Consider the following 15,669-nt stretch of genomic DNA (forward strand, 5'->3'; position numbering starts at 1 on the left):
TTGAGAGTATCTCTACCGCTCCTGCTGTCTCTAGAGAGTTGAAAACAGCAGGTCTGGGACAGGTAGCACGTCCGGTGAACAGGTCAGGGTTCCATAGTCGCAGGCAGAACAGTTGAAACTGGAGCAGCAGCACGGCCAGGTGGACTGGGGACAGCAAGGAGTCATCATGCCAGGTAGTCCTGAGGCATGGTCCTAGGGCTCAGGTCCCTCGAGAGAAAGAAAGAAAGAGAGAATTAGAGAGAGCATACTTAAATTCACACAGGACACTGGAGAAATACTCCAGATATAACAGACTGACCCTATCCCCCTGACACATAAACTACTGCAGCATAAATACTGGAGGCTGAGACAGGAGGGGTCAGGAGACACTGTGGCCCCATCCGATGATACCCCCGGGACAGGGCCAAACAGGCAGGATATAACCGCACCCACTTTGCCAAAGCACAGCCCCCACACCACTAGAGGGAAATCTTCAGCCACCAACTTACCATCCTGAGGCAAGGCCGAGTATAGCCCACAAAGATCTCCCCCACGGCACAACCCAAGGGGGGGCGCCAACCCGGACAGGAAGACCACGTCAGTGACTCAACCCACTCAAGTGACGCACCCCTCCTAGGGACGGCATGGAAGAACACCAATAAGCCAGTGACTCAGCCCCTGTAATAGGGTTAGAGGCAGAGAATCCCAGTGGAGAGAGGGGAACCGGCCAGGCAGAGACAGCAAGGGCGGTTCGTTGCTCCAGCCTTTCCGTTCACCTTCACACTCCTGGGCCAGACTACACTTAATCATAGGACCTACTGAAGAGATGAGTCTTCAATAAAGACTTAAAGGTCTCTCACATGGGTAGGCAGACCATTCCATAAAAATGGTGTTCTATAGGAGAAAGCCCTGCCTCCAGCTGTTTGCTTAGAAATTCTAGGGACAATTAGGAGGCCTGTGTCTTGTGACCATAGCGTACGTGTAGGTATGTAAGGTAGGAACAAATCAGAAATATAGGTAGGAGCAAGCCCATGTAATGCTTTGTAGGTTAGCAGTAATACCTTGAAATCAGCCCTGGCCTTAACAGGAAGCCAGTGTCGGGAGGCTAGCACTTGAGTAATATGATCTAGTCAGGATTCTAGCAGCCGTATTTAGCACTAACTGAAGTTTATTTAGTGCTTTATCAGGGTAGCCGGAAAGTAGAGCATTGCAGTAGTCTAACCTAGAAGTAACGAAAGCATGGATACATTTTTCTGCATAAATTTTGGACAGAACATTTCTGATCTTTGCAATGTTACGCAGATGGAATAAAGCTGTCATTGAAACAGTCTTGATATGTTCTTCAAAAGAGAGATCAGGGTCCAGAGTTACGCCGAGGTCCTTCACAGTTTTATTTGAGACGACTGTACAACCATCAAGATTAATTGTCAGATTCAACAGAAGATCTCTTTGTTTCTTGGGACCTAGAACAAGCATCTCTGTTTTGTCCGAGTTTAAAAGTAGAAAGTTTGCAGCCATCCACTTCCTTATGTCTGAAACACAGGCTTCCAGCGAGGGCAATTTTGGGGCTTCACCATGTTTCATTGAAATGTACATCTGTGTGTCATCCGCATAGCAGTGAAATGTAACATTATGTTTTCGAACGACATCCCCAAGAGGTAAAATATATAGTGAAAACAATAGTGGTCCTAAAATGGAAGCTTGAGGAACAACGAAATGTACCGTTTATTTGTCAGAGGACAAACCATCCACAGAGACAAACTGAGACAAACTGATATCTTTCCGACAGATAAGATCTAAACCAGGCCAGAACTTGTCCGTGTAGACCAATTTGGGTTTCCAATCTCTCCAAAAGAATGTGGTGATCGATGGTATCAAAAGCAGCACTAAAATCTAGGAGCACGAGGACAGATGCAGAGCCTCGGTCTGACGCCATTAAAAGGTCATTTACCACTTTCACAAGTGCAGTCTCAGTGCTATGATGGGGTCTAAAACCAGACTGAAGCATTTCGTATACATTGTTTGTGTTCAGGAAGGCAGTAAGTTGCTGCACAACAGCTTTTTCAACAACAAAAAATTGAGAGGGCTGTGGGAGATTCGATATAGGCCGATAGTTTTTTATATTTTCTGGGTCAAGGTTTGACTTTTTCAAGAGAGGCTTTATTACTGCCACTTTTCGTGAGTTTGGTACACATCCGCTGGATAGGGAGCCACCGGATGTGTAGAGGGGAACACAGAGTACCAGGTAATACATTAACTATATACACACGGTACCAGTACTGAGTCGAGGTGCAGGGGTACCAGGTAGTTGAGGTAGATATGTACATATAACTAGGAATATAGTGACAGATAATAAACAGTAACAGCAGCGTACGTGATGAGTCAACAAAGTTAGTGCAAAAAGGGTCAAGGCAGATTGTCCGGGAAGCTATTTGGTTAACTATTTAACTAACTATTTAGCAGTCTTATGGATTGGGGGGTAGAAGCTGTTCAGGATCCAGTTGGTTCCAGACTTGGTGCATCAGTAGAGCTTGTCATGTGATACCAGAGAGAACAGTCTATGACTTGGGTGGCTGGAGTTTTTGACCATTTGTAGGGCCTTGAAGGCATTTAACCAAATTGCACCGTTTTCTGTTGCTTCTGGTCTAATGGCTGTTCCATATATTCATGTCCAGGATGTTTCATGATCCGAAAGGAAACCAAAAAGGCCTGAAACGTGTTTGTGCTGTTTGCTACCTTTAGAAGAGATAGAGGGGAAACATTATGTTGTTTCTGGGAAACGTTATGTTGTTACTGGGAAACGTTATATTGTTACTGGGAAAGGTTATGTTGTTACTGGGAAGCGTTACTGGGAAACATTATGTTGTTATTGGGAAGCATTACTGGAAAACATTATGTTGTTACTGGGAAACGTTATGTTGTATGTTCCCAATGGCACCCTATTCCCTATATAGTGCACTACTTTAGACCAGAGCCCTATTCCCTATATGTAGTGCACTACTTTTGAGCTCAAAGGGCTCTTCAATTCTCTGCCCCACTTATTGCAGAACCATTTACCTGTATTATTAACTTGACAGTTGTTTCTGGTGTCGTCTTTAAGATCTGGAAAGCGGCACAAGTCCTTCCCCTTCTGACTTAGATAATTAACATCTATTTGTCAGGGAACTCAAAGCAGCAGGAGGGGTGAAGTCAGGCGCAGGAGACCAAGATCCGTGAACACACGTTTTAATAGGCAACAGTCCAAACTGCACAGTAAGAGCCCGAAAAGCAGAGTAGGGGCGCAGCCCAAAAACTCGTAGCCTTACTACACAAAAATGCAGAGGAAAATGCCTAAAACCCCAACCTAACCAAACCAGACAAAAAACAATCCCGCACAATCCTCAAACCTAAACAGAGAGACTAAATAACCCCTCCACTTATGATCTAACACAATACAGGTGCAAACATAAACCAGACCTCACCAAAAGAAAAATGAAAAGAGGATCGGTGGCAGCTAGTAGGCCGGCGACGACGACCGCCGAGCGCCGCCCGAACGAGGAGAGGCGCCACCTTCAGTCGACGTTGTGACACTATTTCCCAAATGATCCTTACATTATCTTGAAGATGGAGAGCCTTACATTATCTTGGAGGAGGAGATTCTTACATTATCTTGAAGATGGAGATCCTTACATTATCTTGAACATGGAGATCCTTACATTATCTTGGAGGAGGAGATCCTTACATTATCTTGAAGATGGAGAGCCTTACATTATCTTGGAGGAGGAGATTCTTACATTATCTTGAAGATGGAGATCCTTACATTATCTTGAAGATGGAGATCCTTACATTATCTTGGAGGAGGAGATCCTTACATTATCTTGAAGATGGAGAGCCTTACATTATCTTGGAGGAGGAGATTCTTACATTATCTTGAAGATGGAGATCCTTACATTATCTTGAAGATGGAGATCCTTACATTATCTTGGAGGAGGAGATCTTTACATTATCTTGCCTTTCCAGAGTTTTAGAATCCCTGGCCAACTATCAGCTAAGAACTTTTTTTTAAACTTCTCTTCTATATGTTCACCAGTCTGGTTTTAGACCAGGACGTTTAGGCCAGATATTTTGGGCCAGGACATTTAGGCCAGGTCGTTTAGACCAGGATGTTTAGGCCAGTACGTTTAGGCCAGTACGTTTAGGCCAGGTCGTTTAGGCCAGGTCGTTTAGGCCAGGTCGTTTAGACCAGGACATTTAGACCAGGACATTGTTTTGGATGATGTGTTAACTTGCTAAGATTATAGAAAACATTGTGCTTGCCTTATTTATACACTTTTCCAAGGCCTTCGACACAGCTGACCATCACGTTCTTATTCAAAGGTTGCAATAGGTGTACGGGGATGAGAGATAGCGGAAGCATCTGTCTCTGCTGCAATAGGTGGACGGGGATGAGAGATAGCGGAAGCATCTGTCTCTGTTGCAATAGGTGGACGGGGATGAGAGATAGCGGAAGCATCTGTCTCTGTTGCAATAGGTGGATGGGGATGAGAGATAGCGGAAGCATCTGTCTCTGTGGCAATAGGTGGACGGGGATGAGAGATAGCGGAAGCATCTGTCTCTGTTGAAATAGGTGGACGGGGATGAGAGATAGCGGAAGCATCTGTCTCTGTTGCAATAGGTGGACGGGGATGAGAGATAGCGGAAGCATCTGTCTCTGTTGCAATAGGTGGACGGGGATGAGAGATAGCGGAAGCATCTGTCTCTGTTGCAATAGGTGGATGGGGATGAGAGATAGCGGAAGCATCTGTCTCTGTTGCAATAGGTGGACGGGGATGAGAGATAGCGGAAGCATCTGTCTCTGATGCAATAGGTGGACGGGGATGAGAGATAGCGGAAGCATCTGTCTCTGATGCAATAGGTGGACGGGGATGAGAGATAGCGGAAGCATCTGTCTCTGATGCAATAGGTGGACGGGGATGAGAGATAGCGGAAGCATCTGTCTCTGTTGCAATAGGTGGACGGGGATGAGAGATAGCGGAAGCATCTGTCTCTGATGCCAAATGTTGCACGTTCTAATCCAGGGATTGAAAGTTGATTCGACCTCCCGAGTGGCGCAGCGGACTAAGGCACTGCATCCCAGTGCTTGAGGCGTCACTACAGACCCGGGTTTGATCCTGGTTGTACAGTCAACTTTCCTGTCAGTTCTTGACTATGGTGATACCATTTATCCGAATGCAGCAGCCACGACTCTTAAACCTTTGGATTTTGTCTACCATAGTAGGGCCCTTCGCTTTATCACAGGTGACAGTTTCAACACTCACCACTGCATCCTGTATTAAAGGCTGGTCCTCAGTTATAATACTCACTACTACATCCTGTATTAAAGGTTGGCTGGTCCTCAGTTATAATACTCACCACTACATCCTGTATTAAAGGCTGGTCCTCAGTTATAATACTCACCACTACATCCTGTATTAAAGGCTGGCTGGTCCTCAGTTATAATACTCACCACTACATCCTGTATTAAATGCTGGTCCTCAGTTATAATACTCACCACTACATCCTGTATTAAAGGCTGGTCCTCAGTTATAATACTCACCACCACATCCTGTATTAAATGCTGGTCCTCAGTTATAATACTCACCACTACATCCTGTATTAAAGGCTGGTCCTCAGTTATAATACTCACTACTACATCCTGTATTGAAAGGTTGGCTGGTCCTCAGTTATAATACTCACCACTACATCCTGTATTAAAGGCTGGTCCTCAGTTATAATACTCACTAATACATCCTGTATTGAAAGGTTGGCTGGTCCTCAGTTATAATACTCACCACTACATCCTGTAATAAAGGCTGGTCCTCAGTTATAATACTCACCACTACATCCTGTATTAAAGGTTGGCTGGTCCTCAGTTATAATACTCACTACTGCATCCTGTATTAAAGGCTGGTCCTCAGTTATAATACTCACCACTACATCCTGAATTAAAGGCTGGTCCTCAGTTATAATACTCACCACTACATCCTGTATTAAAGGCTGGTCCTCAGTTATAATACTCACCACTACATCCTGTATTAAAGGCTGGTCCTCAGTTATAATACTCACTACTACATCCTGTATTAAAGGTTGGCTGGTCCTCAGTTATAATACTCACTACTGCATCCTGTATTAAAGGTTGGCTGGTCCTCAGTTATAATACTCACTACTGCATCCTGTATTAAAGGCTGGTCCTCAGTTATAATACTCACCACTACATCCTGTATTAAAGGCTGGTCCTCAGTTATAATACTCACCACTACATCCTGAATTAAAGGCTGGTCCTCAGTTATAATACTCACCACTACATCCTGTATTAAAGGCTGGTCCTCAGTTATAATACTCACCACTACATCCTGTATTAAAGGCTGGTCCTCAGTTATAATACTCACTACTACATCCTGTATTAAAGGTTGGCTGGTCCTCAGTTATAATACTCACCACTACATCCTGTATTAAAGGCTGGTCCTCAGTTATAATACTCACTACTACATCCTGTATTAAATGCTGGTCCTCAGTTATAATACTCACTACTACATCCTGTATTAAAGGTTGGCTGGTCCTCAGTTATAATACTCACCACTACATCCTGTATTAAAGGCTGGTCCTCAGTTAAGTCCTACTAAACAAGTTCTACTAAACAAGCTTCCAAGTCACGTAACTTTATTGTTTTAGTATAAAAACATGACTTACCAAACCCGTTCACAGGGTTAGTTAACTGTTGAGGTTCCTTCAGATCTCCACCAAATTATGTAAATCCTCTTTTAGTTTTAATGCATCTCACTGCTGGAACAATTTTTACAAAACTCATTACAATTGCATATTCTGGTGCTGCTCGTACAATTTAACATCTTGACTGGGGACCTTCTTTTTGTGGAAAGTATTTCTGGAATATTCTGTTGTGCTGTATTTTTGTTTGTATCTTGATTTGATTTTGAAATAGATTTTGTCTAATGAATTGTATATGCATGTCAGCGAATGCTAGAAGTGGTGGTAGGAGTCAGGCGCAGAGAGCAGAGGTAAGGAGATAATGTGTTTATTCCGTAACACAACAAAAACGGTCGACGCCAACACAACCGGCGTGAAAATACGAGGTCCCCAAAACCAACAGGTGCACAGCACGCACATAAAACAATACTGTATGATCGCCAGCACTTTCAATAACAACACACACTGACATAAATAATCCCGCACAAACCTGGGCGGGCTAAACAGGCTTAAATACCCATAAATCAAGAGAACCAAATAGGGAACAGGTGCAAACAATAAGACATACCAAACGAAAAGGAAAAAGGGATCAGCGGCGGCTAGTAGGCCGGTGACGACGACCGCCGAGCGCTGCCCGAGCAGGAGGCGGAGCCACCTTCGGTAGGATTTGTGACAATGCAGGTGTAACGGCCGTCGAAAGGAGTAGACAGCCAAACAGTTCTGTCAGGAACATCGACTCTAAACAGAAAGTAACCACCCACAACACCCAAAAGGGAAACAGGCTGACCTAAGTATGGCTCCCAATCAGAGACAACGATATACAGCTGTCCCTGATTTGAGAACCATACCCGGACAAAACAAAGAAATACAAAACATAGAAACAAGGACATAGAATGCCCACCCTAGTCACACCCTGGCCTAACCAAAATAGAGAACAAAAAAACCTCTCTATGGCCAGGGTGTGACAGCAGCGCTCCCTAGTGAATAAGACCCTGGTCTCAATAGTGCCTCCCTGTTTAAATAAAGGTCCAATAGGAAATAGGATGCAGTATGCAACCCAGAATGCGATGATCCATCCCTCTTCCTCCTGTACTATGCTTCTCTGTAATTGGACTGGCAGTCGTCCCCAGAATAGCACCACAGAGAGGATATGTCAAGCTGGCTATCCCCCCAAACACCCGTCCAGTGTGACTGATTGACTGACTGACTGACTGTGTGAGTGCTTTCTGCCAAACCCCTGGCCCAGTGCATGCTGGTAGCTTCCTGTCTGAGCGAGTTGATTGGGTCCACAGGTGAGGAGGGTGGATGGATGAGACACCCTCTATCTCTCTCTGTTGAGGAGCGTATATGAGTCACAGTGTTCTGATTCTCTCTCTCTCTCTTTCTCTCTCTCTCTCTCTCTCTCTCTCTCTCTCTCTTTCTCTCTCTCTTTCTCTCTCTCTCTCTCTCTCTCTCTCTGTCTCTCTCTCTCTCTCTCTCTCTCTCTCTCTCTCTCTCTTTCTTTCTCTCTCTCCAGCTGTTTCGGCGTGTGGCTGCTGCCCTTCCCGGGATGGAGAGCATGCAGGAGACGAGCAAGGAAGGAAGTATCCTTTTACTGCACTTATGCCTCAACTCAACTCAAGGTAACAGTAATGGTTTATTTAGCGCTTCTGACTGCGCTGGAAAGGTTTAAAAAACAGGTTTACGTTTTTTTTTTTTTGTCTGAGAACATCCTATTTACCGTATTTGTTATTCAGGTTGGAGAAGAATGTTTGTAAGATTGTAAGCGCTTTAGGAACAGCCACCTAGTCTTTACTGAGTAGATCCACTCTAAATGAAATGGTCAAATCAAATGTTGTTCTCTGAGACTGACCGGAACATGGTCCTGTTTTCAAGATAACATTATAAGGTGAAGTAGTACAATCAGACTCTGTAAACATTACATTGACATTTTTGTCATTTAGCAGACTCTCTGATCCAGAGTCATTACAGTAGTGAGTCATTTAACAGAATCTCTGATCCAGAGTCATTACAGTAGTGAGTCATTTAACAGAATCTCTGATCCAGAGTCATTACAGTAGTGAGTCATTTAACAGAATCTCTGATCCAGAGTCATTACAGTAGTGAGTCATTTAGCAGACTCTCTTATCCAGAGTCATTACAGTAGTGAGTCATTTAGCAGACTCTCTTATCCAGAGTCATTACAGTAGTGAGTCATTTAGCAGAATCTCTGATCCAGAGTCATTACAGTAGTGAGTCATTTAACAGAATCTCTGATCCAGAGTCATTACAGTAGTGAGTCATTTAACAGATGCTCTTATCCAGAGTCATTACAGTAGTGAGTCATTTAGCAGAATCTCTGATCCAGAGAGACTTACAGTAGTGAGTCATTTAGCAGACTCTGATCCAGAGTCACTACAGTAGTGAGTCATTTAGCAGACTCTCTTATCCAGAGTCACTACAGTAGTGAGTCATTTACCAGACTCTTTGATCCAGAGCCACTACAGTAGTGAGTCATTTAGCAGAATCTCTGATCCATAGAGACTTACAGTAGTGAGTCATTTAGCAGACTCTCTGATCCAGAGTCATTACAGTAGTGAGTCATTTAGCAGACTCTCTGTTCCAGAGAGACTTACAGCAGTGAGTCCATACTTTTCCATACTGGTCGAACCCACAACCCTGCGACATGCTCTACTAACTGACTGAGCGACATGGGACTACGTGCCCTGAATGAAAAAGATTGTCAGGCTCAGGAAAAACATATTGTTTCAACTAGGTTGACCTTAGTACTTGGCCTCTTTCTCAAACCTCTCCGTACTGACAGTGAACCTCTCTGGTCTCCTCTCTGAAGCCCAAGGTTCTCCAGAAATACACTCTGAACAGGGGTGGAGCTCTAACTCTGTGTTCTTCTGATCCTCGTCCAATTAAATGAGCTTGCTGCGTGACACGCTACTAGACGGCTAGCTGTGGGGTCTGACAGGGTCTGTGTGGTCGGGGTGAGAGGCTACTAGACGGCTAGCTGTGTGGTCGGGGTGAGAGGCTACTAGACGGCTAGCTGTGTGGTCGGGTTTAGAGGTTACTAGACGGCTAGCTGTGTGGCAGGGTTGAGAGGCTACTAGACGGCTAGCTGTGGGGCCGGGTTGAGAGGCTACTAGACGGCTAGCTGTGTGGCCGGGTTGAGAGGCTACTAGACGGCTAGCTGTGGGGCCGGGGTGAGAGGCTACTAGACGGCTAGCTGTGGGGCCGGGTTGAGAGGCTACTAGACGGCTAGCTGTGTGGCCGGGTTGAGAGGCTACTAGACAGCTAGCTGTGGGGCCGGGTTGAGAGGCTACTAGACGGCTAGCTGTGGGGCCGGGTTGAGAGGAAACTAGACGGCTAGCTGTGGGGCCGGGTTGAGAGGCTGCTAGACGGCTAGCTGTGGGGCCGGGTTGAGAGGCTACTAGACGGCTAGCTGTGTGGCCGGGTTGAGAGGCTACTAGACGGCTAGCTGTGGGGCCGGGTTGAGAGGCTGCTAGACGGCTAGCTGTGGGGCCGGGTTGAGAGGCTACTAGACGGCTAGCTGTGTGGCCGGGTTGAGAGGCTACTAGACGGCTAGCTGTGTGGCCGGGTTGAGTGGCTACTAGACGGCTAGCTGTGGGGCCGGGTTGAGAGGCTACTAGACGGCTAGCTGTGGGGCCGGGTTGAGAGGCTACTAGACGGCTAGCTGTGGGGCCGGGTTGAGAGGCTACTAGACGGCTAGCTGTGGGGCCGGGTTGAGATGCTACTAGACGGCTAGCTGTGGGGCCGGGTTGAGAGGCTACTAGACGGCTAGCTGTGTGGCCGGGTTGAGAGGCTACTAGACGGCTAGCTGTGGGGCCGGGTTGAGAGGCTACTAGATGGCTAGCTGTGTGGTCGGGGTGAGAGGCTACTAGACGGCTAGCTGTGTGGCCGGGTTGAGAGGCTACTAGACGGCTAGCTGTGGGGCCGGGGTGAGAGGCTACTAGACGGCTAGCTGTGGGGCCGGGTTGAGAGGCTACTAGACGGCTAGCTGTGGGGCCGGGTTGAGATGCTACTAGACGGCTAGCTGTGGGGCCGGGTTGAGAGGCTACTAGACGGCTAGCTGTGTGGCCGGGTTGAGAGGCTACTAGACGGCTAGCTGTGGGGCCGGGTTGAGAGGCTACTAGACGGCTAGCTGTGGGGCCGGGTTGAGAGGCTACTAGACGGCTAGCTGTGTGGTCGGGGTGAGAGGCTACTAGACGGCTAGCTGTGTGGCCGGGTTGAGAGGCTACTAGACGGCTAGCTGTGGGGCCGGGGTGAGAGGCTACTAGACGGCTAGCTGTGGGGCCGGGTTGAGTGGCTACTAGACGGCTAGCTGTGGGGCCGGGTTGAGAGGCTACTAGACGGCTAGCTGTGTGGCCGGGTTGAGAGGCTACTAGACGGCTAGCTGTGTGGCCGGGTTGAGAGGCTACTAGACGGCTAGCTGTGTGGCCGGGTTGAGAGGCTACTAGACGGCTAGCTGTGGGGCCGGGTTGAGAGGCTACTAGACGGCTAGCTGTGTGGCCGGGTTGAGAGGCTACTAGACGGCTAGCTGTGTGGCCGGGTTGAGAGGCTACTAGACGGCTAGCTGTGTGGTCGGGGTGAGAGGCTACTAGACGGCTAGCTGTGTGGCCGGGTTGAGAGGCTACTAGACGGCTAGCTGTGTGGCCTGGTTGAGAGGCTATTAGACGGCTAGCTGTGTGGCCGGGTTGAGAGGCTACTAGACGGCTAGCTGTGTGGCCGGGTTGAGAGGCTACTAGACGGCTAGCTGTGTGGCCGGGTTGAGAGGCTACTAGACGGCTAGCTGTGGGGCCGGGTTGAGAGGCTACTAGACGGCTAGCTGTGGGGCCGGGTTGAGAGGGTGCAGATGTAGGCGCTGCTGGGGTTCGGGGAGTGGCTTCGCCTCGCCTCGTCTCGGCTGGGCTGTGTGATTGTAATGTAGTGACAGGAGTCGTCCACCATCAGTCATCAGTGAAGTCACAGCAGCATGCTGCTTGGATGCATCCCAAATGGCACCCTAAACCCTTTATAGTGCACTATGGACCCTTGTCCAAAGTAGTGCACTATAAAGGGAAGAGAGTGGTATTTAGGATTCAGTCAAATCAAATCAAATGTATTTCTATAGCCCTTCTTACATCAGCTGATATCTCAAAGTGCTGTACAGAAACCCAGCCTAAAACCCCAAACAGTAAGCAATGCAGGTGTAGAAGCACGGTGGCTAGGAAAAACTCCCTAGAAAGGCCGAAACCTAGGAAGAAACCTAGAGAGGAACCAGGCTATGAGGGGTGGCCAGTCCTCTTCTGGCTGTGCCGGGTGGAGATTAGAAACCTAGAGAGGAACCAGGCTATGAGGGGTGGCCAGTCCTCTTCTGGCTGTGCAGGGTGGATATTATAACAGAACATCGCCAAGATGTTCAAATGTTCATAAATGACCAGCAGGGTCAAATAATAATAATCACAGTGGTTGTCGAGGGTGCAACAGGTCAGCACCTCAAGAGTAAATGTCAGTTGGCTTTTCATAGCCGATCATTGAGAGTATCTCTACTGCTCCTGCTGTCTCTAGAGAGTTGAAAACAGCAGGTCTGGGACAGGTAGCACGTCTGGTGAACAGGTCAGGGTTCCATAGCCGCAGGCAGAACAGATGAAACTGGAGCAGCAGCACGGCCAAGTGGACTGGGGACAGCAAGGAGTCATCATGTCAGGTAGTCCTGAGGCATGGTCCTAGGGCTCAGGTCCTCCGAGAGAGAGAAAGAAAGAAAGAAAGAGAAAGAGAGAATTAGAGAAAGCATAACTTAAATTCACACAGGACACCGGATAAGACAGGAGAAATACTCCAGATATAACAGACTGACCCTAGCCCCCCGACACATAAACTACTGCAGCATAAATACTGGAGGCTGAGACAGGAGGGGTCAGGAGACACTGTGGCCCCATCCGATTATACCCCCGGACAGGGCCAAACAGGCAGGATATAACCCCACCCACTTTGCCAAAGCACAGCCCCCACACCACTAGAGGGATATCTTCAGCCACCAACTTACTATCCTGAGACAAGGCTGAGTATAGCCCACAAAGATCTCCACCACGGCACAACCCAAGGGGGGGGGCGCCAACCCAGACAGGAAGACCACGTCAGTGACTCAACCCACTCAAGTGACGCACCCCTCCTAGGGACGGCATGGAAGAACACCAATAAGCCAGTGACTCAGCCCCTGTAATAGGGTTAGAGGCAGAGAATCCCAGTGGAGAGAGGGGAGCTGGCCAGGCAGAGACAGCAAGGGCGGTTCGTTCCTCCAGTGCCTTTCCGTTCACCTTCACACTCCTGGGCCAGACTACACTCAATCATAGGACCCACTGAAGAGATGAGTCTTCAATAAAGACTTGAAGGTTGAGACCGAGTCTGCGTCTCTCACATGGGTAGGCAGACCAATCCATAAAAATGGAGCTCTATAGGAGAAAGCCCTGCCTCCAGCTGTTTGCTTAGAAATTCTAGGGACAATTAGGAGGCCTGCGTCTTGTGACCATAGCGTACGTGTAGGTATGTACGGCAGGACCAAATCGGAAAGATAGGTAGGAGCAAGCCCATGTAATGCTTTGTAGGTTAGCAGTAAAACCTTGAAATCAGCCCTTGCCTTAACAGGAAGCCAGTGTAAAGAGGCTAGCACTGGAGTAATATGATCACATCTTTTGGTTCTAGTCAGGATTCTAGCAGCCGTATTTAGCACTAACTGAAGTGTATTTAGTGCTTTATCCGGGTAGCCGGAAAGTAGAGCATTGCAGTAGTCTAACCTAGAAGTAACGAAAGCATGGATACATTTTTCTGCATCATTTGTGGACAGAAAGTTTCTAAATTTTGCAATGTTACGTAGATGGAAAAAAGCTGCCCTTGAAAAAGTCTTGATATGTTCTTCAAAAGAGAGATCAGGGTCCAGAGTAACGCAGTCCCCCACAGCAGTCCCCTACACCAGGCAGGGAAAGGACACCAGTCCCCTACATCGGTCCCCTACATTGGTCCCCTATATCAGTCCCCACCCCAGCCCCCCCAGTCCCCTACACCAGCTCCCCCGTCCCCCTCAGTCCCCTACACCAGCCCCCTACACCAGCCCCCTACACCAGCCCCCTACACCAGTCCCCTACACCAGTCCCCTATAGAAGCCCCCTACACCAGTCCCCTCCGTAAGCCCCTACACCAGTCCCCTACACCAGTCCCCTACATCAGTCCCCTACACCAGCCCCCTACACCAGTCCCCTCCGTAAGCCCCCTACACCAGCCCCCTACACCAGTCCCCTACACCAGCCCCCTACAGCAGTCCCCTACATCAGTCCCCTACACCAGTCCCCTATAGAAGCCCCTTACACCAGCCCCCTACACCAGTCCCCTACACCAGCCCCCTACATCAGAACTCAAATATATTTCAGCAAAGGATTTTATGCAAAGTGACTTACAGTTATGCATGCATACATTTTCGTATGGGTGATCCCAGCAGAAATCGAACCCACAATCCTGGCTTTACAAGCGCCATGCTCTACCAACTGAGCCACAGAGGAAATGTACTGCTTGTTAAGATGGTTTTTGTTCACAGCAAATGTGTCAGCAAAGCTTTAATCTGGTCAACAGCATCTTGGCACCAGAACAATGTTTAATCCAGTGAAGTGCCTATCAGCACAATTTAACCCACTTGACTGTAGTGCTGGCTGGCTGGTTGCCCCCTCTCTACCATCCAACTCTCCACCTCTAGTGCCAAGCACACTGTCAACAACCCTTAAATATTCAGAAGCCTTCAATAGACATTTGCATAGTTTTGGTGTCAAAAAATTTGGCCAGTTGCCTTTTGTTTTTATTCAATTAATACAGACCAGCTGGATAGTTGAGTTATATTCCTGTTCTCTTCCTGCTCTGTTCTCATCCTGCTCTGTTCTCTTCCTGCTCTGTTCTGCTCTGTTCTCTTCCTGCTCTGTTCTGCTCTGTTCTCTTCCTGCTCTGTTCTCCTCCTACTCTGCCCTGCTCTGTTCTCTTCCTGCTCTGTTCTCTTCCTGCTCTGTTCCATCCTGCTCTGTTCTCATCCTGCTCTGTTCTCTTCCTGCTCTGTTCTGCTCTGTTCTCTTCCTGCTCTGTTCTGCTCTGTTCTCTTCCTGCTCTGTTCTCTTCCTGCTCTGTTCTCATCCTGCTCTGTTCTCTTCCTACTCTGTTTTCTTCCTGCTCTGTTCTCTTCCTGCTCTGTCCTCTTCCTGCTCTGTTCTCATCCTGCTCTGTCCTGCTCTGTTCTCTTCCTGCTCTGTGCTGTTCTTGCTCTGTTCTCATCCTGCTCTGTTCTCATCCTGCTCTGTTCTCTTCCTGCTCTGTTCTCTTCCTGCTCTGTTCTCATCTTGCTCTGTCCTCTTCCTGCTCTGTCCCCATCCTGCTCTGTTCTCTTCCTGCTCTGTTCTCTTCCTGCTCTGTGCTCTTCCTGCTCTGTTCTCTTCTTGCTCTGTTCTCTATCTGCTCTGTTCTTATCCTGCTCTGTTCTCTTTCTGCTCTGTTCTCTTCCTGCTCTGTTCTTATCCTGCTCTGTTCTCTTCCTGCTCTGTGTTCTTCCTGCTCTGTCCTGCTCTGTGTTCTTCCTGCTCTGTTCTCTTCCTGCTCTGTGTTCTTCCTGCTCTGTGTTCTTCCTGCTCTGTCCTGCTCTGTGTTCTTCCTGCTCTGTGTTCTTCCTGCTCTGTGTTCTTCCTGCTCTGTCCTGCTCTGTGTTCTTCCTGCTCTGTTCTCTTCCTGCTCTGTTCTCCTCCTACTCTGCCCTGCTCTGTTCTCTTCCTGCTCTGTTCTCTTCCTGCTCTGTTCCATCCTGCTCTGTTCTCATCCTGCTCTGTTCTCTTCCTGCTCTGTTCTGCTCTGTTCTCTTCCTGCTCTGTTCTGCTCTGTTCTCTTCCTGCTCTGTTCTCTTCCTGCTCTGTTCTCATCCTGCTCTGTTCTCTTCCTACTCTGTTTTCTTCCTGC

The 15,669-nt window shown here is 47.9% G+C and overlaps 1 protein-coding gene across 1 annotated transcript in view; it reads left to right on the forward strand.

Moving 5' to 3' along the window:
• LOC123727857 (ras-related protein Rab-6B) overlaps positions 1–15,669 on the forward strand; it is a 198,857-nt gene that overhangs the window by 170,828 nt on the left and 12,360 nt on the right. The window contains exon 7 of the mRNA XM_045697479.2: positions 8,219–8,285. Coding sequence (XP_045553435.1) covers positions 8,219–8,285 — 67 coding nt within the window. The remainder of the gene's footprint in view (positions 1–8,218; positions 8,286–15,669) is intronic.

The sequence above is a fragment of the Salmo salar genome, chromosome 16 (genome assembly GCF_965601325.2).
Source record: "Salmo salar chromosome 16, fSalSal1, whole genome shotgun sequence".
Lineage (NCBI taxonomy): Eukaryota > Metazoa > Chordata > Actinopteri > Salmoniformes > Salmonidae > Salmo > Salmo salar.